The 26979-nt window shown below is 42.1% G+C and overlaps 1 protein-coding gene across 2 annotated transcripts in view; it reads left to right on the top strand.

Annotated features, from left to right (window-relative positions):
* LOC306985677 (pleckstrin homology domain-containing family G member 1) overlaps positions 1-26979 on the top strand; it is a 74143-nt gene that overhangs the window by 9873 nt on the left and 37291 nt on the right. The window contains exons 1-2 of one of the 2 annotated variants that reach the window (XM_079588205.1): positions 2525-2818; positions 25021-25475. In XM_079588205.1, coding sequence (XP_079444331.1) covers positions 2809-2818; positions 25021-25475 — 465 coding nt within the window. In that variant the 5' untranslated portion in view covers positions 2525-2808. Of the gene's footprint in view, positions 1-2524; positions 2819-25020; positions 25476-26979 lie in introns of those variants that run through there. The other variant, XM_079588206.1, reaches the window with a different exon arrangement.

The following is a 26979-nucleotide window of genomic DNA, read 5'->3' on the forward strand; positions in this document are numbered from 1 at the left end:
CATTTTTCATAATGGTAATCGGTTATAAATCATACTAAGTGATGTTTTTTGATGTTTTCTGTACTTGATATAGGTTTCGGGTTTAAGGTTTAGGGTTAGGGGAGAGAAAACAGATATATTGATACTTAGATATAATGAATGAGCTGAAGTGAAAGGTGTGTGATGTAATGAGGCTCATTAGTGGACAGAAGTAAATCTGTGGCTGATAGTGTGTGATGAAGTGGCCGTGGTGTGTATTGTCTGTTGAGCTGAAGGAGAACAGAGAGGACGGGCCGTCTTTATGTGGAGCTTTTCTCCGCTATTGATCAGGCCTGAACCCCCTGCTACTGTTTCAAAGAGTGTGTGTGTGTGTGTGTGTGTGTGTGTGTGTGTGTGTGTGTGTGTGTGTGTGTGTGTGTGTGTGTGTGGCTCGCCGTGAACAAGCTGACTAACGCAGAAAAATGCACATGCTATCACTTTCTCTCTTTCTTTCTTATACTTTGACTGCAGTCCAAAACCATGTTAATGTGCCCTAATGCAAAATCATAACATAATAATATAATTATGCTTTCTTTTGCCATATGTATCCTTTATAGAGAAGACAATCCCAGAATGGGACTCCTTGTGGAAAATAGTTTACTTAAAAAAAAAAAAAAAAAAAGAGTATTTATTACAGAAATATACTACAAAAAGAATAAGTGAGAACTGAATGTAATGTTTTCCGGGAAACTTAAATATAGTTTCAATTTATATTATGTGCAATAAGATGAACGTTAGAGTGTTTTAACTTTTTTGTCTTATTTTAAAGTAAAACTTTCTAATTATGAAGTCCACATTTGTTGTTAAGAAATAAAGTGTATTTCATTAATATTATCTGCAAGTACCGTTTTTAAATGTACTTTTAAGATTTGAAATACACAAAAATTGCATATTCAAAACAAGTAAGGGCACTTAACTGGGACAAGCTCAAAGAAAACACTGGTGGACTAAGCAAGAGAAATGTTAAATATGATTTATTTAGTAGTGAACTGTATTGATAAAAAATAGTTCAATCTATTTTGAAAAGTTTTTATACCCAATATGTGTGTGTGTGTGCAGTGTGTTTTATGTTTTGAAGTAAGCTCTGTTCTCACTGTGAGTTTCTCTCATGAGTCTCTAGTACCATTTGTGTGATGCAAAGAGTTGCTGCCTACAGTGTGTAGTGTGCTCTGCATCGGTCACTCGAGAGATCCCACTTCTCTTCATATTTGACCTTATGTAGAGGCAGTCAGAACCTCATCAGAGGAGAAACATCTGTGCAGTTATTTGGCTGTCCGTGTGAGTGAACAGTAAGCATGTCACAGTAAACAATCAGACTTAGTGAAAGGAATATTTTACAATTCGCCTTTGGCTAAGCCACGCCCTAGAATGTAGATTGACCAATCACAGCGCAGCCGAGAACGAGCTCCCACAGAGGTCCGACACTTTTCCACAGCGCTCCATTGACTTTAACACAGGCGTCTCATATTTTTGGTCTCGGCAGGCTATTACCGTCGTAGTTTTATCAACAATATGGTTAAGCGTTGTGCCTGGGGCGTTTGTAACACAGATACGTGTTTCCCAGAGAGGTTGGAGGGGGGTGTCCGTTTTTTCCCCTTCCCAAAACCGAAGTTTTTGGATTAAACTGTGTGGACGTCCTCAGTCAGCGAAACCCCTCAAGGATGAACAACACACTTTTGTCTCTAAGACACATTTTGCTTTTAACCTTACTGTGACGTTATACTAGTTAGACAGTTTTATGCTGGTTTAGGTTATGATTTCGGTTCTCTACTCTAATTGTTGATACGCTAGCACACGCTGCTAATAAATACAACTTTATACTCGCGTAGTCCGTTTGCTTTGTAATAACGATTATAGAAGTGAAGAGAGACCTACCCAGCTTTGCATGAACAGTGTTGCTCTTGATATTGTGAGTCCCAGCCTCTGTCTCCATTAGGATATGCGGTGGTTAATTTTTTGACTGTGACCGTTATGCTTTTGCCTCTATTTGGATGCCATGTTGTTGCTTGCGTTTCTCCGGTATGTCTTGAATATAGCCTTCAAACGCATATTGCAGCTTTTGCCTACTTCTATCGGACACTTTATTTGCTGCTTTATAAAAGTTTGATCAAATGTCAGCAGGAGGAGCCGTCACAGCATAAGCCATGTTGATACCAAACCAGAGCCCAGATGAAGTTGTCGGAGGTAGCAACAGTAACTAAGGGGGGGCGGGGCTTAGCCAAAGGTGAATTCCCAGCCGGAATGATACGGTGTCTTACAGCCTCAATAGAACAGGACCGTGATGTCAAACATAAGGCACATGAAATGAAGTATAAAGAAATTTCCCAGAGCTCGCAGAAGAAAGTCAAGAGAGGGAGAGAGAGAGAGAGAGAGAGAGAGAGAGAGAGAGAGAGAGAGAGAGAGAGAGAGAGAGAGAGAGAGAGAGAGAGAAAGAGAGAGTAATGTGTGCAGTGGGAGAGGGAGGAGCCACCGGGAGGGAGATTTGGGAAGAGAAGCTGAACTGCTCAATGTGTGAGTGACAGGCAGACCGTCAAGACCGTTGCTCAGAGCTTATGTGTGTGTGTGTGAACCCAGGATTTACTGAATGTGTGTGTGTGTGTGTGTGAGAGTGCAGATACCCTCAGTATAACTCACGCAGACGGAGCAATCCTGTGTGTCTCAGGGAGAATGTAAAGTGAATTGAAGGATTAGAAGAGTGTGTTGTGAGTGTGTGTGTGCGTGTGTGTGTGTGTGTGTGGCACTGGTCTGGAATACTAAGTGGATATGTAATCAAATCTGGATCGAGCTGCAATGCCTACGGGTAAGAGATCACACTTGCAATAAGTATCATACACAGATGATAGTCTTTGTTGGATACTGTTATTATTTTGCTATGTTGGTTATGTGTAGAATTAGATTATATGTGTCTTCGTGGCTTGTAATGTCATACCAGCTCTTGAAAGCTTTCTGTGAGTGTGTGTAGCAACATCTGAACACTTTGTTGATTGATGTCTGAGCTTCAGAGCTGGTGTGTGTGTGTGTGGAAACTGCCCGAGTCCTGCCGTGAGGACGCTCTCTGTTGAACTAAACGTGTGTGTGTGTGTGTGTGTGTGTGTGTGTGTGTGTGTGTGTGTGTGTGTGTGTGTGTGTGTGTGTGTGTGTGTGTGTGTGTGTGTGTGTGTGTGTGTGTGTGTTGGAAAAGTTGTGAACTGCGAGTATTCGTTTGTCTCAGTATATGCTGGTGGGCGCGTGTACCAAACAGAAGTCCTCTACACACTACCTCAACTGACTGAGATGTTTGTAAGTGCATATGTACGTGTGTGTGTGTGTGTGTGTGTGTGGGTTAGTTTACTTAGCTGTACTGTGGGTACGAAATTGCCTCCAGACATTACCTAGATCAGACAAAACCTTAGAGTAAAACATAAAGTAAGTGATAAATTGTTCTTGGTTTGTTTTAAGTTTTTATAACTACACTCTAAAAAACGCTGGGTTGTTTTAACCCAATTTGGGGTTAAATATGGACAAACCAAAACGTTGGATCAAAAATGCAATTTAAAAATGTAACCCAATGGCTGGGTTTGTCCATATTTGACCCCATGATTGATTAGCATTTTTAGAGTGTAGATTTAAATAGCTAAGTAGATCTGAGTTTTCTGTGAGCATTGATGCGAATAGTGTTGCATTGTAAATAAGGATTTCTTAAAGTTCATTTTACTTCAAAATTTCATGTTTGAGTCAATGTCTTACTTATCATGTCTAATTATTTGTGCAATTTATTACACTCTAAAAAATGCTGGGTTGTTTCAACCCAATTTTGGGTCAAATATGGACAAACCCAGCCGTTGGGTTAAAAATGTAATTTTAAAATTGAACCCAACGGCTGGGTTTATCCATATTTGACCCAAAATTGGGTTGAAACAACCCAGCATTTTTTAGAGTGTATTATTTTAGGTTAAACCCTACACATTTTTTTTTCAGTGTAGATGTGTGTATTGTGATAAGTAAGTGTGTTTGGATTATGTTGTTGTTGTTGTTGTGTGTGAACCTCTGGCTCTCTGTGGCTCTGTCTCCCCCACCCCTGACCTAAATTAGTCCCCCATGGGTTGAGTTTTTTGGGGGGATAATAACAGTTTAGAGTCTGCTTTAGACAATACCAGCACCCCCTCGGGACATCTGTCCCTAAAGCAATACACCCCCCCGGGACACGGCCCAGCTGGAGACAGCGAGAAAGAGTTTGAAGCGTGTGTTTGAAAGATGGCATGGAAGAATTCATTGAAAACCTGTCAGAACTTATTTGTAGATAACAATTACTCGTTTCAAAAGTTCAAAAAGCGGTCGTCCTATATGAGGTTTTACCCTGCCTTGTTTAGAGCGTATTTTCGAAAGTAAGCTATCAGATAGAAATGTGCAAAAATTGTACCTTTAGAGCTAGAAAAGCTTGTCACTGGTCCAGAACCATTAAAAGGACAACTTTGTTCCTCATCTATCCCTAAAAGTTACATATACCTGAACTCTGAGGTACTAAAATGCACCTTTTAGGGGCAGAATAGGGGCAAAGTTGTCCTTTTAAGGGTTCTGCCCCAGTTGTTGTACCTTTAAAGGTACAGTCTACTTTTGCTGCAAACCATTTTGTGTCTGCGTGCATTTGTGTGCCGTATACAAATGTCAAGTTTAGGTTTAGCAAATCCGTCTCAGTGAAATCTAATATGTGAGCAGCACAGGGGCAGTGGGTCACAGTGTGTGTGTGTGTGTGTGTGTGTGTGTGTGTGTGTGTGTGTGTGTGTGTGTGTGTGTGTGTGTGTGTGTGTGTGTGTGTGTGTGTGTGTGTGTGTGTTCATTCATGCGGGATAATTCCCTTTGTCACATTCTATTCTTTAAATGCATTCAGTCCTCTAAGAGAACCTCTTACCAACCTGTCAGTAATTGGTTGTTATAAATGTGTAATTACCATATTGTCTTTAAACGCACACTGTGTTATACGCGTGTAATGAAGCATGTGCATGTTATATTATCCTAGAGAGCTGGAAAAGTGGATCACACATATCACATTGCTGCTGTCTGGGAACAGAAGCACACAGGTAAAGGATGGTGATCCTCCAGACGGGGCAAACACAGTTCACTTGTCGTGCCGGACAGCGGCGCTTTGCAGATGACGGCATAGACCATTAGAGAAAGTCTGATCTATGATCATCCATCCATCAAGAGCGTGGATGCGTCCGTCCGTCTCCCGTATGGAATGGTTTTCGTGGTTGATGAATTGATTTTTAAGATTTTCCTTGGACTGCAGTCAGGCTGTCTTGTCTTGTCCCGCTCTTTGATGTGTTGTAGTAGAGAGAGTGTGTGTCTGCAAGTCAAACGCATTGGAAAAGTATAAAATAACTCTTTCTTTCTACTGTGCATCGGGTCTTTACACAGCAACTGAAGTGAGGAGGGGTTAGAATGCCAAACTTTCACTAAAAAAAAACACTTTTTCTTATTTATTTTTTACTTTATACATTAATTAATGTTATTATGGATTAACTTAAATCCTCTAAACTTAAAAAAAAGTATGTAGTTTTCCACACAACTACTGGTTTGCGTGATTCCTTAATTTTTTATCCTATTTTACAGTATAGCATGTTTTATAAAGTTTTGAATACATATTTGACCCTGGCCTGGACCACAAAACCAGTCTCGAGTCGCACGGGTATATGTGTGGCAATAGCCAACAGTACATTGTATGCGTCAAAATTATAGATTATAGGTTTTGTGATCCAGGGTCATATTATTGCATACATTTTAGCTTGTTTAACAAATATTAGAAGTAAAAATGAAACATTTAGAAGTAATTCAAGTGTAATGGACCAGTCTCTGTTGTCCTGTTTCCACCGTAACGGCGCTGGATCTCGTGCCGGCACTTCTATCATGTTCAGCGGGGGAACTTCTAACTTCAGACCGCCGCCCTGCGTTTCACTCGTTGATGAAATATGCTGTGACTGACAACCCTGTATTTTACTGAAATACTGACTCAGGATCTGGGTTACACAACAACTACCCAAACCCTGGGTTGTTATGTCTGACCCAGGATATGGGTTACACAAAAACTACCCAAACATTGGGTTGTTATGTCTGACCCAGGATATGGGTAACACAAAAACTACCCAAACACTGGGTTGTTACATCTGACCCAGGAGCTGGGTTACACAAAAACTACCCAAACATTGGGTTGTTATGTCTGACCCAGGAGCTGGGTTACACCCAAACACTGGGTTGCAACGTCTGACCCAGGAGCTGGGAATCACCCAAACACTGGGTTGTTACGTCTGACCCAGGATCTGGGTAACACAAAAACTACCCAAACACTGGGTTGTTACATCTGACCCAGAATCTGGGTTATGCAAAAACTACCCAAACACTGGGTTGTTATGTCTGACCCAGGATCTGGGTTACACAAAACTACCCAAACATTGGATTGTAATGTCTGACCAAGGAGCTGGCTATCACCCAAACACTGGGTTGTTACATCTGACCCAGAATCTGGGTTACACAAAAACTTCCCAAACACTGGGTTGTTACTTCTGACCCAGGAGTTGTTTAACACCTAAACACTGGGTTGTTACATCTGACCTAGGAGCTGGGTTACACAAAAACTACCCAAACATTGGGTTGTTATGTCTGACCCAGGATATGGGTAACACCCAAACACTGGGTTGTAACATCTGACCCAGAAGCTGGCTATCACATACACTGGGTTGTTTTGTCTGACCCAGGATATGGGTAACACCCAAACACTGGGTTGTAACATCTGACCCAGAAGCTGGCTATCACATACACTGGGTTGTTACGTCTGACCCAGGATATGGGTAACACCCAAACACTGGATTGTAACGTCTGACCCAGGATATGGGTAACACAGAAACTAACCAAATACTGAAAACATGAACCAAAATATTTACCCAAAAGGCTCAACCCAGGATTAGGGTAAAAAACAACCCAAGATGTATTAGAGTGTTGAGAACATTCTGCAATCAGATCTTCGATCGGCCTGATGACTTTCGGGAGATAATGTGCCGGTCTGATTGCAGGAAATGGGCAGTGAAGAAGAGCTATTTATAGAGATGATTACTCAGAGTCATTATGTTTGATTGAGAGATAAGCAAGGGTTTTTCTCAGGGTCTGAAGAAGAGGAGAAGCTTGGAAATGTTTTCGGCGTGTTGTGAATCCGTTACAGACATTCCAGCTCCAGAAGTCGTGGTGCAGTTCCAACATGTTTCAGAGACCAGAATAGACCTTCTGTTGCCTGCGCGAGTGTGTGTGCTGCCCTCGTGCTGGAGACGATTAATCCCATTGGTTATGGACACGCAGCTCTTGGCTGCAAAACACACACTGTCGTGGAGATATCAAGACCATGAGAGCTTTGTCTGATTTTGTGCATGTGTCCGATTCTTTTCATGTGCAGTGATCAGAGATCTTTTAAAGCAAACGTGACAGTGTGAAATCGTTGCGTTTGCATGAGTTATACGCTGTAGGATACGTTTATAATGAATACACAACTGACAGTGCTTGAGCCTGAGAAACTGCATGGTTTTAAACATATGCAGTATAACATAATATATTAGTGAAAATCTGTCAATGACGCATACGAGGAATTGAATTTGCAAACTGACGCACTTATTCGAGGCCACATAGGAGAGTGGATTCACCATTAAAGATTGACCTTATCAGTCTGAGCGGATGGACAAGTCTAACAGAAAAACATACAAAGCATAGAATAAAAAAATAAGTGAAAACATGCAAATAAACTACTGATAATTAAAGGAAAAAATCTGTCATCGTTTACTTACTGTCTTGATGTTCCGAGCCTGCATGTTTTCCTTTCACAAACACAAAAGGAAAACGTAGATACCATAAAAGCACCATAAAATAATCATAAAAATAGTCCATATAATTAATGTGTTATTACAAGTCTTCTGGAGCCTTATTAGCTTTGTGTGAAGACCGAAGTTCACTGATAACCTTCCTCTCTGCTCAAACTCCCAAATATCATTTACTGTATGAGAGAAAACAATATGGGTTTGTAAATGAGTAACAGAATAAAATAAAATAAAATGAGGGAAACCACTCACTGTAAAAAATTTTATCGTAATTTTTACGGTAAAAAAACGGCAGCTGTGGTTGCCAGAACTTTACCGTCAAAAATACGGTAGCAACGTTGTTAGTTTTACAGACTTAACTTACAATTTACAGTAATAAACTGTATTTTATTATCTGATATGTGAATTTACCGTCCTATTGAAGTATTAATATCTGTTTTGTACCTATGTAATACATTGATAGCCACCAATCACATCAGTGGTGAGAGTCACATGATCAATCAAAGCCAGTCACAAGCAGCTCTTCCACAAGAGAGTTAAAACTAATATATGGAAGCTACACAGTGTCATTCACACAAACATTAAACAACATCTTGGTAACACATTAAATTATAAAAATGCCATAACCATTAATTTAACAACATTAAATGTAACATAAACCCTAATGTACACTGATTAGAAAAAAATAAGAAAACTATGAAGAAACAGTTATTTCAACAATAATACATCAAATGTGAAGTGTCACACAGGGAATTGTGGGAATGTCAATTTACGGTTTTTCACCTTTTCTTTTTCACTTTCAAAAACTGTAAATTTAACAGTATTTTACAGTAAACATCGATCACAGTTATTTACCGTATATAGTACGGAAACTTTCTGTTAACCAATTAACAGTTTTTCACTGTAGCATCTTTTACCGTTAAAATCACGATCGTTTTTAATGGTGCATTACATCACAACACATATGAAAGCAAAATTTCATAAGAACTTAATGCTAAATGAACCATTCACAAGTCATCTTCTTAAACACGTTCATAATAATAATGTTAATGCGTTGATGTTCTCGCAAACCCCTCGAGAGCGCGCATGCCCTGCAGATGGACATGTGTGTTGAGCATGAGATACATCTGACTGTACATATCTGACAGGCAACCATCATGCAGAAGAGCGGGTTACATGTTTATGATTATGAGTGTGTGTTAGGGAATGATTATATGCTTACTGTACAATATGTGTGCGCTAAGGAAATGCTTACTGTGCACAGTGACAGGGCGGACACACATTGCTGACTACAGCTCACACACACTGCAGACTACAGCTCACACACACTGCTGACTACAGCTCACACACACTGCAGACTACAGCTCACACACATTGCTGACTACAGCTCACACACACTGCAGACTACAGCTCACACACATTGCTGACTACAGCTCACACACACTGCTGACTACAGCTCACACACACTGCAGACTACAGCTCACACACATTGCTGACTACAGCTCACACACACTGCAGACTACAGCTCACACACATTGCTGACTACAGCTCACACACACTGCAGACTACAGCTCACACACACTGCAGACTACAGCTCACACACACTGCAGACTACAGCTCACACACACACTGCAGACTACAGCTCACACACACTGCTGACTACAGCTCACACACACTGCAGACTACAGCTCACACACACTGTAGACTACAGCTCACACACACTGTAGACTACAGCTCACACACACTGCAGACTACAGCTCACACACACTGCTGACTACAGCTCACACACACTGCAGACTACAGCTCACACACACTGCAGACTACAGCTCACACACACTGCAGACTACTGCTCACACACACTGCAGACTACAGCTCACACACACTGCAGACAACAGCTCACACACACTGCTGACTACAGCTCACACACACACTGCTGACTACAGCTCACACACACTGCTGACTACAGCTCACACACACTGCAGACTACAGCTCACACACACTGCAGACTACAACTCAAACACACTGCGGACTACAGCTCACACACACTGCAGACTACAGCTCACACACACTGCTGACTACAGCTCACACACACACTGCTGACTACAGCTCACACACACTGCAGACTACAGCTCACACACACTGCAGACTACAGCTCACACACACTGCTGACTACAGCTCACACACACTGCTGACTACAGCTCACACACACTGCAGACTACAGCTCACACACACTGCAGACTACAGCTCACACACACTGCAGACTACAGCTCACACACACACTGCTGACTACAGCTCACACACACTGCAGACTACAGCTCACACACACTGCAGACTACAGCTCACACACACTGCAGACTACAGCTCACACACACTGCAGACTACAGCTCACACACACTGCTGACTACAGCTCACACACACTGCTGACTACAGCTCACACACACTGCAGACTACAGCTCACACACACTGCTGACTACAGCTCACACACACTGCAGACTACAGCTCACACACACTGCAGACTACAACTCACACACACTGCGGACTACAGCTCACACACACTGCAGACTACAGCTCACACACACTGCAGACTACAGCTCACACACTCTGCAGACTACAGCTCACACACACTGCAGACTACAGCTCACACACACTGCAGACTACAGCTCACACACACTGCAGACTACAGCTCACACACACTGCTGACTAACAGCTCACACACACTGCAGACTACAGCTCACACACACTGCAGACTACAGCTCACACACACTGCAGACTACAGCTCACACACACTGCTGACTAACAGCTCACACACACTGCAGACTACAGCTCACACACACTGCAGACTACAGCTCTCACACACTGCAGACTACAGCTCACACACACTGCAGACTACAGCTCACACACACTGCTGACTACAGCTCACACACACTGCAGACTACAGCTCACACACACTGCAGACTACAGCTCAAACACACTGCAGACTACAGCTCACACACACTGCAGACTACAGCTCACACACACTGCAGACTACAGCTCTCACACACTGCAGACTACAGCTCACACACACTGCAGACTACAGCTCTCACACACTGCAGACTACAGCTCACACACACTGCTGACTACAGCTCACACACACTGCTGACTACAGCTCACACACACTGCAGACTACAGCTCACACACACTGCTGACTACAGCTCACACACACTTCAGACTACAGCTCACACACACTGCGGACTACAGCACACACACACTGCAGACTACAGCTCACACACACTGCAGACTACAGCTCACACACACTGCTGACTACAGCTCACACACACTGCAGACTACAGCTCACACACACTGCAGACTACAGCTCACACACACTGCTGACTACAGCTCACAAACACTGCAGACTACAGCTCACACACACTGCAGACTACAGCTCACACACACTGCAGACTACAGCTCACACACACTGCAGACTACAGCTCACACACACTGCAGACTACAGCTCACACACACTGCAGACTACAGCTCACACACACTGCAGACTACAGCTCACACACACTGCTGACTACAGCTCACACACACTGCTGACTACAGCTCACACACACTGCAGACTACAGCTCACACACACTGCAGACTACAGCTCACAAACACTGCAGACTACAGCTCACACACACTGCTGACTACAGCTCACACACACTGCAGACTACAGCTCACACACACTGCTGACTACAGCTCACACACACTGCTGACTACAGCTCACACACACTGCAGACTACAGCTCACACACACTGCAGACTACAGCTCACACACACTGCAGACTACAGCTCACACACACTGCAGACTACAGCTCACACACACTGCTGACTACAGCTCACACACACTGCTGACTACAGCTCACACACACTGCTGACTACAGCTCACACACACTGCAGACTACAGCTCACACACACTGCAGACTACAGCTCACACACACTGCAGACTACAGCTCACACACACTGCTGACTACAGCTCACACACACTGCAGACTACAGCTCACACACACTGCAGACTACAGCTCACACACACTGCAGACTACAGCTCACACACACTGCAGACTACAGCTCACACACACTGCAGACTACAGCTCACACACACTGCAGACTACAGCTCACACACACTGCAGACTACAGCTCACAAACACTGCAGACTACAGCTCACACACACTGCTGACTACAGCTCACACACACTGCTGACTACAGCTCACACACACTGCTGACTACAGCTCACACACACTGCTGACTACAGCTCACACACACTGCAGACTACAGCTCACACACACTGCAGACTACAGCTCACACACACTGCAGACTACAGCTCACACACACTGCTGACTACAGCTCACACACACTGCTGACTACAGCTCACACACACTGCAGACTACAGCTCACACACACTGCAGACTACAGCTCACACACACTGCAGACTACAGCTCACACACACTGCAGACTACAGCTCACACACACTGCTGACTACAGCTCACACACACACTGCAGACTACAGCTCACACACACTGCAGACTACAGCTCACACACACTGCAGACTACAGCTCACACACACTGCTGACTACAGCTCACACACACTGCTGACTACAGCTCACACACACTGCAGACTACAGCTCACACACACTGCGGACTACAGCTCACACACACTGCAGACTACAGCTCACACACACTGCAGACTACAGCTCACACACACTGCAGACTACAGCTCACACACACTGCAGACTACAGCTCACACACACTGCAGACTACAGCTCACACACACTGCAGACTACAGCTCACACACACTGCTGACTACAGCTCACACACACTGCAGACTACAGCTCACACACACTGCGGACTACAGCTCACACACACTGCAGACTACAGCTCACACACACTGCAGACTGCAGCTCACACACACTGCGGACTACAGCTCACACACACTGCGGACTACAGCTCACACACACTGCAGACTACAGCTCACACACACTGCTGACTACAGCTCACACACACACTGCTGACTACAGCTCACACACACTGCTGACTACAGCTCACACACACTGCAGACTACAGCTCACACACACTGCAGACTACAGCTCACACACACTGCAGACTACAGCTCACACACACTGCAGACTACAGCTCACACACACTGCTGACTACAGCTCACACACTGCAGACTACAGCTCACACACACTGCTGACTACAGCTCACACACACTGCTGACTACAGCTCACACACACTGCAGACTACAGCTCACACACACTGCTGACTACAGCTCACACACACTGCTGACTACAGCTCACACACACTGCAGACTACAGCTCACACACACTGCAGACTACAGCTCACACACACTGCAGACTACAGCTCACACACACTGCTGACTACAGCTCACACACACTGCAGACTACAGCTCACACACACTGCAGACTACAGCTCACACACACTGCAGACTACAGCTCACACACACTGCAGACTACAGCTCACACACACTGCAGACTACAGCTCACACACACTGCAGACTACAGCTCACACACACTGCAGACTACAGCTCACACACACTGCAGACTACAGCTCACACACACTGCAGACTACAGCTCACACACACTGCAGACTGCAGGAACATGTACTTGCATCGCTCAGTCTCAGGGCGGTGAGTTCTTCATGGGAACACTACACACATTGTCTTCAGAAAATTGAAAAATTGAGTTAACTTGTTTGTTTGTGTGAGTATTACTGTTTGTATGTGGTGTGTATTTTATTTAAAACTAATTCACACTTCGTCTGTGTACGCAGCAACGTGTGCAATAGACATAACATTTACTATGAATTAATTACCATGTATTGGGCATTTATATCTGCATTATATAAGTCCCCATGATATCAGCCATGGAAAACCCTACACTGGTTGACCACTAGTGTGTTTTGAGAGAAGATAGAGTAAAAACAGGTTACATTGGACGTACAGGCCTCGGGAAACGCTCAACTGTACAGCTTAGCTCACAGCTGGGACTTCAGCTCAGCTCAAAGTCTGTATTTAAAATTTTATTGACATCCAGCTATATTTATACACACACACACACACGACTTAAGTTTGAGACTCTCTCAAAATCCCTTTCTCCCTCCAGTAAACTATACAAGCCCTGTATTCACGGGCCGCCCGGCCTGAACTCCTTCAACCCTCTGAATGTGTGTGTAACTGTAAAACGTGCACCATTCATCTGAAGAGGGCTGTTGGGGGAACTATTTGATGTTGTGTGTCTGATGAGCAGACGAGAGCGAGGCAGAGCGTGTGTGTGTGTGTGTGCGTGTGTGTGTGAGAGAGGTCTTTGTCCTTTAGTCTCCTCTGAATTATGTCATGTTTGAGTCTCCCAGCAGCAGCGCTCAGAGGGGGGCAGACAGGAGGCCTAATCCGCCTTAAACCCCCCTAGTTACTCTCGCCCCCTTCTTCATCCTCCATCCACCGTTCACTGTGAGGAATGGATATGTGTGTGTGTGTGTAAGCCAGCATTGTGATATGAGTGGGAAACTGAGTCCAGCTGCCCACCTTCTGAGTCGCACTGTGCGCAATGAAGCTTCTTAAGACCTACATAGAGCTTCATAAGGCTTCAGTAAATAACTTAACAAATCCACACAGACACAGCGAATTACGGCCTCAATTGAGGTAATGATTTTTGCATGCTGAATGATAAATCGGGTGCATTTTTTAAAATATTAAAGCTGGGAACTGGGCCAGAATATCATATTACATTGAATCTTAAGGTGTTTCTTTGACTAGTAAGAAAAAATCTTGAACACCCTAGAAACCACTTATCAATGTGATGTCAACAGACACTTTTGAAAACACATAGCAAATCTAACACCCCGGAAACCTTGCAATTCTCTAGCAATCACCCAGAACACTTTGACAACCATCTAGCAACCACCTAACAATGCCATAACAACCACCCAGATCACCCTAGCAACAACATATGCAATAACCATTCAGGACAACCTAGTAACCGTCTTTCAATTTTCCAGCAATCGCCCGGAACACCCTAGAAACCATCTAGTAATGCCTTAGCAACACCCTAGCAACCACCCAGAACACCCTAGCAACTGTGTATATCAGTTGCTAAGGTGTAAAGGGTATACCTGTGAAAAGAGCATACATAACAAAGAAACTAAAAACACCAGATATCAGATTTAGCTGTAATTCAAGCTGGTGAAACCCAGAATCCTTTGCTTCATAAACCAAAGGCTTCGCGCTCTAATGTGTTCGGTTGCAATGATCAAAGTGAACATGATCTTACAAATGTCTTTACATTTATTTCACACACACAGCCGTGTTTTCTTCTTAAACCATTGCTTGGGTTTCCGGTTACCTCTGAGCTTCTTAGCCTTTGAAGTTCAACAGCACACGCCATGCTTGTGTTTATCTCTCTCTCTCTCTCTCTCTCTCTCTCTCTCTCTCTCTCTCTCTCTCTCTCTCTCTCTCTCTCTCTCTCTCTCTCTCTCTCTCTCTCTCTGTGTGTGTGTGTGTGTGTGTGTGTGTGTGTGTGTGTGTGTAAAGGCACGAACAGCTGTTTTTTACAGGGTGTATCACTGACACTGACTGTGTGGGTAAAAGACTGAGCATAAGATGGACAAACAAAAGTAGTTCCAGTCATGTGATAGTTGGGAGTTTCTCTAGAACTGGAAAAACTGTCTATACAAACACACATAAAGAAGCACAAGCTACTGTCTATGTTTCTCACAATTCAGTGATTAGTCCGCATGAGCTCAAACTGTGTGTATAGTAAAGTGAGAAAAGTAATCAAGTCTAGCATGACAAAAGCCCCATTAAGCCTCTTCTTCAGAATGCTAAAGATAACGTCAGCTGAGATGGAAACGTTTTAGAGACGGAGCAATTGTCTTACATTTCATGTTGACTTTAACTGCAAGTTAAGGCTTGTTTACACCAATAATTATGATAAGCTAATTATAAAGTTTTAATAATCTTTCGTATTCTATGAGAATAGCGAAGTCCAACTATAACAATAACGACACAATGTAACAATCTAAAAAATGCAGGGTTGTTTCAACACAAATTTGGGTAAAATATGGACAAACCCAGCCGTTTGGTTCGTCCATATTTGACCAAGGTTTGGGTTAAAACAACCCTGCATTTTTTAGAGTGTGGAATCACTTTAAAAACTTTTTTTTTTCCTGTTGATGGAGGATAAAAATATTGACAGCCAATCAGAATCCACCAGACTTTAAAGAGCTTGGGCATTTAAAGTTGCAGACAACAATACTGTGCTATAAAGAAATGTTGCATATAAACAGAACATGCGTTATGATCCGTTCGTGTGGACGATTATCTTTATAGTTGGTGTGAACGGGCCTTTACGCTGAAGAAATGAAGGGTGCTTTCACACTACACACTGTTGTTGCGCTCCCAGGTCTGGTTGACGTCAGAGTTCGGATCGGTTGAATGATGTGAACACTGTTTTCCGCACCAGCGAACCGTACCCATGATAAAGTCCACATGAAAAGGGGGGTGTGGGGTACGGTTCATGTGAACTCCGCTACGCTTCGCCGCTGATATGAACGCAATCGTACTAAATGATGGAAGTGAACCGCTATTGATGACATATGATTCGATGTGTGTGTTTGTGTGTCTTCTATTCACTTTCCTGACAATTGTGACCGACGCACTGCAAGCAGAAAAGAAAAGGAAAACAAACTTTTTGAAAACAAAAGCAAAGTTTCAAAAACCCCCCTAAACCCATGAAACTTTGTATGCGTTCTGGCCGTTTTTTACACAACAACAGCGTTTTGGGGGCTTGAAAACTTTTGAAAACCGGTTTTCGAAAAACGAAACCATTATCTTCTCTGTGTAAACAACAAAAACATGAATTTGTGAAAAAGGTGACCTCATGTGTATCACATGTTCAGTCTATTACGTTGTCTATTATGAGTGGTTGTTCTGTACTTTTGTTTCCTGAGTTGTGATTAATATGTTAAATGGATTAAAGCAAAGAATGCAATAGAAGAGCTGCACAGGGTGAGACATCTCGCTGCTCTTTGGTTGTTTGGGATAGTTACGCTCTGAGAACATATGAACTCCAAGGCACTCGAATTAGTTTGAAAAAAAGTGAAAAGGCCTTTATTTTATTCATGACTTAAACATTAAGATTGGTGACAGGTACAGGTATTGCGGCTTTACATGCGTTCGTCAGGGTGTGTCTGTTCTTCCTATGTCCTTAAAGATTTAATTTGGCATGTTTTGGTTTGGATTGATATTGGTCTGTTGTATTAATAGCACTGTACAGGGTACAGGTCAAGTTAATCAAGGTAAAATCACAAAGTCAAATGCAACCCAACTTAGTTTATTAAAAATGTTTGTCTAATAATCATTTGAGCTCTTTTTGTCTGTGACCTCATTGTGAGATTTGCTTTTGACCTGATTATTAAAACTGCACTGTAAATGCTGTGTCAGACGTACAGTGAACTTCAGTGTATATGAACTGCAGCAGACAGTAGTATATGGGTTTGGTGAGCTGGTAATAGTCCTGGGATGTGGCGTCCTCATCGTGCTGGAAGGAAGTGAAGCACTCTTACAAGTTAGTAATCTTTTGTATGAATGGTCATAACTCATTTACATAAAAAGGTAGATTGGTTTAATTTGAATCCGAAAAGTAAGAATGATTACCCCTTGACTTGACTGTTACATTATAATATAGTGGATATGTTCATGCAACGGACCCATTCTTCATAGTTCAGGTCATTAGCACTTACAAAAACTAGTTTGCTGCTTTGCTGTCAGGCATCTATATATGCCAACTATAAACACTGTAAAAAAAAAATGTTGGTTTAACTTAAAAAAGCAAGTTACTTGTTGCCTTACAATTGTGAGTTTGTTGTAATAAATAATTTGTTATTTATTAATACAATGAAGAAGAATGGTTTAATAAACAGAAACTCGCAATAGTATGTTATTTTCACACATTAGTTATCGAAGTTGATTTGATAAAGGATAAAAGATAAAAAGTTGATAAAAACAAATCATGAAAATATTTTTTTACAGTGTATATATCCCAACTGAACCTCGTAAGTGACTAATTTAATAATTAGACTGAACTTTTTAAATTTGTGCCATGATGGTTGGTTGTAAAACGTATTTGTTGTATCTTGAGTGTGTTACTTGACACTTGACCTGTTGCATTCCCACCCCTGTTGTGAGTATGGGGCAGTATGTAAGATCCGTATTATAATGCCAAAGGTTTCCAGATGGGGCTTTATGCCTGCTGGTGGATTTTCAGTCCGTTCATGCTTTCTTCAGCTAGTATTGGCCACATCCCCTTGTTCAGCAGTCTTTTGACCTGTGTGAGAGAAGAACATCCAGCCCGATCTCATGAAAGTGCGTATCTATAGGACAAATGTTATTTCTCGTGCCATTTATACCGCAAAAATAATTTTTGCGTGCATATGATACGCAGTTTTCGCGTATCACGCACACACTCCTCACCCCTAATCCTACCCAAGGGATTTCAGTGATTAGCATATGCACGCAAAAAAAAAAAAACATTCGTCCTATAGATACACACTTTCATGAGATCGTGTTGGAAAATCCCTTCCTGAATGTAAAGGCATGTACTCAGGGCTCGCAAAATTTCTAAATCGCTGGTAGCCCTTCGGGCAGGCACTCTTCAGATTTTGGTAGCCCGAAATGAATTTTACTAGCCCACATAAAAAGACAATTTTTAATGTAGAAAATTGGTTAGGAGTCAAAACATGAATCAAAAACTTTTTCAAAACACAAATATCAACAATTGGATATGAAATAATCAAATTAGAATCATCAATACAAATATACATCTGGTTCTCTGAAGTGAAATGTGTGTGACCAGTATGGGACATGAATCTGTCTGTGGCTCAGCCCCCAATGAGGGTATAAAAAAATAAAAAAAAGGTAACAGTTTGGGTTAGGGTCTAACGCTCACAATTAACTAGTTTCATTAACATGCAGATGGCAGGGTTTTATCATAATTTTTATCGGGCCGAGAAATTTTTGATTTCTCTTATCTACATATGTGCATTCTAAGATGTTTTGAATGGCAAAAAAAATGGACAACAATAGCTTTAAAACCATGTCAGCGGGCAGTAGATTTGTCAATACCTGCTCTCACTTCTTATCCATCACTCTTTCTTTTTCTCTCAGTCTCCTCATCTTGCCCCGTCTCTTCCCCTCCTAAAGCTGAACTTTTTTATTTTACTGAAGGCTACAAATTGTACTATATTAATTCTCAACATGTACACATTCGTTATTAATATTGTGCCTAACAAGATGAAAACGGCTTTGTTTCTCGTCCCTTCACAATGACAGTAAACGAATTACATTACATGAGTCACGTTACAAAGGCCTATTTTCAGTTCAAAATGGCGAAATTAGACAAGTAAATTCGTTTGCCTGATAATTTGTCATTTGTTTAACATTTATGACCTAAAAAAAAACTGTGAAATATTTAGTTTAGCTACTTACATCTTATCGCACTTGACCGTAAACTGAAGCGTCGAGTCGCTCTGCTCAAATTCGCGCTCAGCCGCTTCTGTGAATATAAATCCCGCCTACTTTGATTTGATTGGTAATCTCTAATATTCTGACATTGACGAGTAGTGACAGACCAATGAGGCTCAGATACACACACACACACACACACACACACACACCCTGTCCTCGGTTTCTGACGTGCGCTCTGTTCGGCGCCACTGCGGATTGAAGACGAAGAACGCGCTGAATCTGATTATAACAAGACTGAAGCGAACACTATTTCAGATAGCCCGTCGGGCAGGCCGGTTATGCATTTTGGTTGCCCGACTGGAAAACACAATATCCCCGGGACGTCGGGCGGGCGATTTTGCGAGCCCTGGTACTGTATATGTTTTCAGTTATAAAATGAAGATAATATGTTCTTTGCTAAATTAAATAATGAACATGTTGTTTGCTAAATTAAATAATGAACTTAGCAAATAGCTAATTGTATTACAGTTTTTTTCGATTGCTAAACGACAGTGAGCACAACTGGAGCTACATGTGCAAAACTCTAACTACAGTCTGCACTACCAACAGTCACCTGAGCTAAACAGTTCACATCACCTGCAAAACTCACTCCAAGCAACACAACTCTTAACACATGGCTCAAAACAGGCTCAGTGCAGCCAAACACTGTGCACAACCCTCACTGAGATAATACACACTGTCACTCAGAACACACTGAGAGTAAAAACACAAGCATCAAACACCAATACAGAAAATACAAACTTTTCATCTTTACAGTTTGAACAATTTCAGTGACTTCATACAAAGTAATATTTTCTTCAAAGAAAAGAGTGACATTCTTTCACATGATTTATTTACAGTAAATTTTTAGAACATAACAATTCTTTAAGGTAAATGAAAATTAGCAGTTTGCTTCACAATAGTCTGTAGTAATTTACAGAATTACAGTATAATGAGGAAAAAAAGGTAGAAACTAAAAGTACATGTAATTCAAACAAATAATTGAGGGGCTAATCCTGCTTATCTCTAGCATCAGGCCACAGGTTTTCATCAACATCACATCAAATGTTCTCTCTTGCCATACACCTTCTGGAGTGCCTTATCCATCCCTGGTAGTCCTCTGGACTCGTGTCCTCACATCCGGCACGCATGGCTTCCAAAAGAGACATTTGGTCATGTGGGTGGTGGTGACCAAACACTTTCCACCTCCAGGCAGAGAAAAACTCCTCTATTGGGTTGAGGAAGGGTGAATATGCAGGCAGGTACAAAACCATAAATCTGCGACAATAGCATTTTCCTGCGCATCTGAAAATATTTTTCCTCTTCCTCCTGTTGGGGCCAGCCTTTGGGTTATGTTGTATATTACAGTATATACAGTAATACAGTAAAAATATATTTTACAGTCAAACTTACTGTAATATATATCTGTGTAAATATTCTATAATTGCAAAACAAAATAAATTCCTGTAATGTTCTCATTTACTGTAAGGATGTAACTCTCACCTGTTTCGGCTGAAGTTGCCACCAGCAGTGTTTGAAAGGCACAAGGCTGAAATCTATTCTGTTTTGAATGTGTGGTTCACAGTTTTGACAGCAGTGTGTTAGCATTTGAACAAAGTGCTGTAAATCCACAGTGTTGTGCAGGTTGTGGTTAAAGTCATGGGATAAGTGTGTAGAGTTTTGAAAACTGTGTTCAAGCAATGAAAAACGAACTAGAGTTTGGTCCACATGAAGTGCTGCTGTGCAGACTGTAGTTAGAGTTTTGCACATGTAGCTCCAGTTGTGCTCACTGTCGTTTAGCAATCGAAAAAAACTGTAATAAAATAGTCAACTTTTTGAAAAAGTAGTGCACTTTTAGCATACATTTAAAGAGTACTTATCATGGAAATAATCAACTTAATAATAATTAAGTACATTCAGCAAGCAGTGTACTGCAAAATATATTAACAAGCACAATAAGATTTAATGTAATTTTTATGGAAACTTTTATATCATGTATTTAAATGTGTGTAATTAAGCATTAAATTGTTAAGGTGCAATTATTAAGTTAATTATCAGCAAGTGCAGTTTTTTAAATATATATTTTAAAAGGTTTAAAGTACCTTTCAAGTGCACGTTCAATTTAAAGAAGTGCATTTCTTTTTGTATCTTTCTAAATCTTTGTGTGTGTGTGTGTGTGTGTGTGTGTGTGTGTGTGTGTGTGTGTGTGTGTGTGTGTGTGTGTGTGTGTGTGTGTGTGTGTGTGTGTGTCTGAGGGAAACCCCCTGTCTGACTGTCTCTCTATCACATATTTTACAATAAATATAGTTACAGAAATGTTTTACAGACCTAAACATACATTTTGTGAAATCTCAAGTGTGCAGACTTTTTGTGTTTTAATTGATGAAACATTGCAAATAAGTTTCAAACTGAAAATCCCAACAAATAAACTAAAATAAACAGCATACAATAGACAGACTAATGCATGAGCAGTGTACAAACACACACACAGAAGTTTATTTGACTTGAACATGACCCCACCCACCAAAACACACAACCAGCAGTGAACCCCACGCATGCAAAGGCTTTAACATATACAGACACATTCATGCATGTTTCCAATAGTTCAAACTGCAGTAAACATGCAACACACACGCATATGCATTTACTTGAGATTGTGTTTGTTGGTGGCCGCATCTCATTTTGTACTTGTACTCGGTTTGTTTAGTGAAAGTGGGTCAGTGTGTGAGTTTGGCATGCACAGGAATTAACCAATCAGAAGCTGGCTTAGACAATCAAGAGCCAATCATGTGGCTTTTTTCTGGAGCCCTGGATAATATAGATGGCTCCGTGTTGAGTGAGTAATGACGGTGATTATTCATAACTGGCAGCTGAGAAGGAGACATGTGGTTGACTGCAAGACAAAAAGAAAGTCTTAAATTATCTGGAAACCCTTTCTATGGTTTTGTTGTCGGAGAGCGATTACTTGTTGCATTTGACTGGCTTCCATGATGCCATTTTGTGCAATTGTATGAAATATTGTTATTCAACACTTCACTTTGTCCCGTATGTACAGTATATATTACCCCTTTCCACTGCCGTAATTTACCTATTGTGTCAACGGAGTGTAAAAATTACCACGTTACACTGAGTTGATTGTGTGTGCACCTGTGCTAGTGTGTGTGGAGTGGGTGCGTCTGGATGGTCTTACAGTGTTGTGTCAGTGAGTCTGAGAATAGACAGTCCAGAACCACACACACACACACACACACACACAGAGAGAGAGAGAGAGAGAGAGAGAGAGACATGCACACACACACACACACACACACATGCAGAGCCTTTCATACAAGAGAAAGGCCAGCACTGAAAGAGAGAGGCTTTAATGAGCAGATTAACGTGTAATGGAGACATTTTACTCTCTGGGTGAAATGAAAGAGAGCTCTGTGTGACCGTGTGTGTGTGTGTGTGTGTGTGTGTGTGTGTGTGTGCGTCCGTGTGTGCGTCCGTGTGTGCGTATGTGTGTGTTCTCATGTTAATTCACGTGAAGTGATGTGGTGAGTGCCTGTCAACTGCTGTTTTAAGACACATCTGATTCATGCCGAACACCAGAGACGCGTGAACACACTCTATAGCAGTAAAAGCTCATACAACTAAATAAAATAAACACGTGAGTTTGAAAATGTTGTGTTTGCTATGCTACTCTCCACCACAATTCAACCCCTAATCCCCTAACTAACCCTAACCAGAGCATTAATGCTAAGATGTTGTGGGGGTTGTTATGCGGGTGGTAATGTCTTTTGCGTGGTTTAGGGTGTTGCTTACTGTCCCAACCCCCCCTCGAGTCGAGTCGCCCCCAAAGATATCCGCTCTCTAGATTTGAGTCCCTTTCTTGCAACAGCCCAAAATACCCAAGCAATCTCCTAGCATTATGCTAAACACTCGTTAGACACCAAGGGCCCTATTTTAACGATCTGAAACGCAAGTATCAAACGCAAAACGTAAGTAACTTTGTGGGCGGATCCCGGCGCTGTTGCTATTTTCCCGGCGGGATAAACGACTCTTGCGCCTGGTGCAAATCTAAAATGTGTTGGTCTGAAGTAGCTTCATTATTCATAGGTGTGGTTTGGGCGTAACGTGAAATAAACCAATCAGAGCGTCCTCTCACATACCCTTCAAGAGCCGGCGCGCTTGTTCCATGGCGGATTGCTATTATAACGGCGGATTTGCCGGCGCACGCCAGGAGCGGTTCACAGCCGAGGAGACCGACGTTCTCGTCAGGGCCGTAAAACACAGAGAAGTGACATTGGGGATGATGGGAGAAACCCACCCAAATTAGCTTCGGTTAAACAGGCGTATAATTTGGGTAAATGTGTAGCCTAATCTAGATATTATTATTTTTTAAATCTAGATAGATCTTTTTCACATCTTCACGGACACAACAATGATTTCCCTCGTGTGTTAATATTTTTCCTTGTAATAATGTATGATTTGCAAAAATGAAAACTGCTGCGTCTGTTTATATTAAAGAATCAAAGTGGATGCGCGTTAACATTATGGCCAAGCACGCGCCCTTAAAATACCATATCACTAACGCGCAACGCGCCACTGTCTTTAGACTGTTTTTTTCCTGGTCAGTGGCGCAATTGCTTTCTAAAACTGGAAAATAGCACCAGGGAAGTTTTGCACCGGAACACGCTCCTCTTTGCGCTGAACCTCCCCCGCGAGCGCAAGTTCATTCCCTAATTTACCGACGTGCGTCTGTGGAGGGAAAAGTCCGCTGTGCGCGGGTGCAAAATAGGAATGATACATGCGTCGGTGTACAAAGTCAATTGCGCTGGGTGCAAGATAGGGCCCCAAGTGTCCACAGCTTTTTTATTAAATATAAATGTTATAAATGTTGTATGTTGTTATTATTGGTGTGTTACATTTTAGTCTGAGATAATGGGACAGCGAATAGGTATAGTAGTATCTAAAATAACGTTAAAGTTTAGCTTTCTCCTCATGTTGTACGAGCACTGTTGTCACAAAAACAAACCCAAAATGGTTTCGAGTGTGTGTATTACCACAGACATGCTAGAGATTGCTGTGGGTTTCTCAGGATGTTTTTGTGTAAGATCCTTCTTGAGATCTAACTCTGTGGGGATCAGATATTGCAGTGGGTGGGTTTGGGGGTTGTAGTTTTTGTGTGTTTTCAGAATGAATGACATTGTCTGATTTGTGACATTACTTTTTATGCAATGTTACAGTTAATATTGATTTAATATATTACAGTAAATACACTTTAAAGGTTCAATAGTTAAAAATCAGTTATGTTTTCAAATGAAATAATCATTCAATACATTTGTTATAGTATTTATTAATCTTTGTTAATAAAAATCCAGCTGTTCATTGTTTGTTCATGTTAGTTCACAGTGCATTGACTAATGTTAAAAAATACAACCTTTGATTTTAATAATGTTAGTAAATGTTGAAATTAATATTAGCCAAATAAGTATTGATCATTCTTAGTTCATGTTAACTAAGGTAGTTAACTAATGTTAACTAATGAACCTTATTGTAAAGTGTTACCGAACTATCGCATCATTTAACAAGATATGGGAAATTGCAATTTCCTTCAATATCGTCTAACCACTTTGGGCTTTTTATCTTTCAGAAGATTATCCATTCTCCACTGATGTGTTACCGCCACTCCCGGAGGTCCCTGTTGGAGGGCCGGTCCTGAGCCAGGCGGGAGGTCCCATCAGAAACCCGAGATATTGCTCCTCACGCAGCATGGACTCCACGCACTGCAACGACCGGCCGGTGAGCTACGGCTCCACGTCTTCGTCCGCCTCCTCCCGGGACAGTCACTGCTCGCTGGGGGGGCGGCCCGTATTAGGCTCCACCCCTGAGCGGGATCATGACTCTGGAGCCATCCGATTGGAGCTGGTGCCTGCCCGACAGCTGGAGGAGGAGGAGTCAGGAAGACAAACACCCGCACCCACCAATCAGGGGGATGCAGAGATTCAGTCGCCAGAAGGACGTAAAGTCCAGTATGTGGACCGAGTGGTGGAGGAAATTCTTGAAACGGAAAAAACCTACGTCCAGGACCTTCGCAGTATAGTCCAGGTATGAAAGACACAAAGCATGTGCGGTCACTTCCTGAGCGTGACATATAGCCGATCGCTGCGTCCAAAATCGAATACTGTATAATAAGTACTACATTAGTTGAAACTTTGTATACACGACCATTAAAGGCACACTATGCAAGATTTGTACCTTCATATAACAGCTTCGAAGTCATTTTGATGGTAAACAAACTTGTAGTAGGCCGAATCATCCTGAAAGCAAAGCTGGAGGTTTGAGAGGTGGCGCCCCGCCAAATCTGGCGAGAATCACGACTTGCTTTACATCACATACATCAACAACATATGAAGCAGCCTCTATGACAGACACTAGCACACATTTCAGACGTGAATCGTGGCAGAGTCGACGAAGAAAATAAAGAAAGCGCGGTCGGAAGAGACAAGTGAGCGCAGGGGACGGCTCTGCTTGAGTGGTTTTTACTAGGGGTGCACCGAAATTTCGGCCGAAAATGGCATTATCAGTTTCGGGCCGAAATAAAAAAGCCAGCCGAAAATGTCAACCGAAAATTAATGTCAACCGCGCCCCTCCCATCCGCGCGCAAGCGCTTGGGTTTCACTCACGGTCGAGCTGTCACTCGTCACCCACCCCTCCCCTCCGTGCTCAAGCAGGTTTCACTCACGGTCGAGCTGTTTGCACGCGTCTGCAAAGATTGAGCATGTCAGCGGTATGGAAGTATTATAAAGTTTCAGATGAGGACAACCAGCGCCGCCGCTCCCACCACGCGCATGAGCTGAGCGGGCACCAAAAAATTGCGTAATTGAAAAATCAATAATTATAATGCCGATATTATTTCAGTATAGAAACACAGACATCCCAAGTCTCCCGGAAGTTCCGGGAGTCTCCCGCATATTGATAGCGACTCACTGATGCCCGCGAATTAGTTAAAATCTCCGGAATCTAGAGCGAGCGCGCCCGCGAGACAGAGACTGTGCTACAAACCGTGTAGCGCGTGCACGGCAGAGAGGGAGAGAGAGCAAGAGACCGCGCGCGTGTGCCTCATGAAGTGCATGTAATATGAAATATATATAATATATAAAATATTTTAGGTTTTGTTATGTAACTGCTAGTGGTAATAAAAGATTATGATTTTTCATTTCAGATCCATTAAAAATTAAGCAATATAAATAAATATATATTAAAGGATAATTCCGGTATTTAACACCTTGAGTCTATATTGTAGTTTGTTTTGGATGAACAAGAGTGGTGGACAACATTTTTTTGACAATGGTTCCTCTCTCGAGTTTTTGACTATAAAAGAATTGGCCATGGACCCATTTAACATTGGAGTCAATGGGCATGTCCGAAAATGTCTTTAAAACAGCCAATAATGTTCGTTTACAAAACTGTTAAACTCACCGAGTGATTAGTGATGTTAGTCGATGTTCCAGAAACAAAAAGTGTTGCGAAATACAGTTTCTGTCGTGTTTTATTCGTCATTTTGTAAAATCCCATTGAATTCTGTTGAAGGACTGAGTGCTCGTTAATA

Source organism: Phoxinus phoxinus (genome assembly GCF_949152265.1).
Source record: "Phoxinus phoxinus genome assembly, chromosome: 18".
NCBI lineage: Eukaryota > Metazoa > Chordata > Actinopteri > Cypriniformes > Leuciscidae > Phoxinus > Phoxinus phoxinus.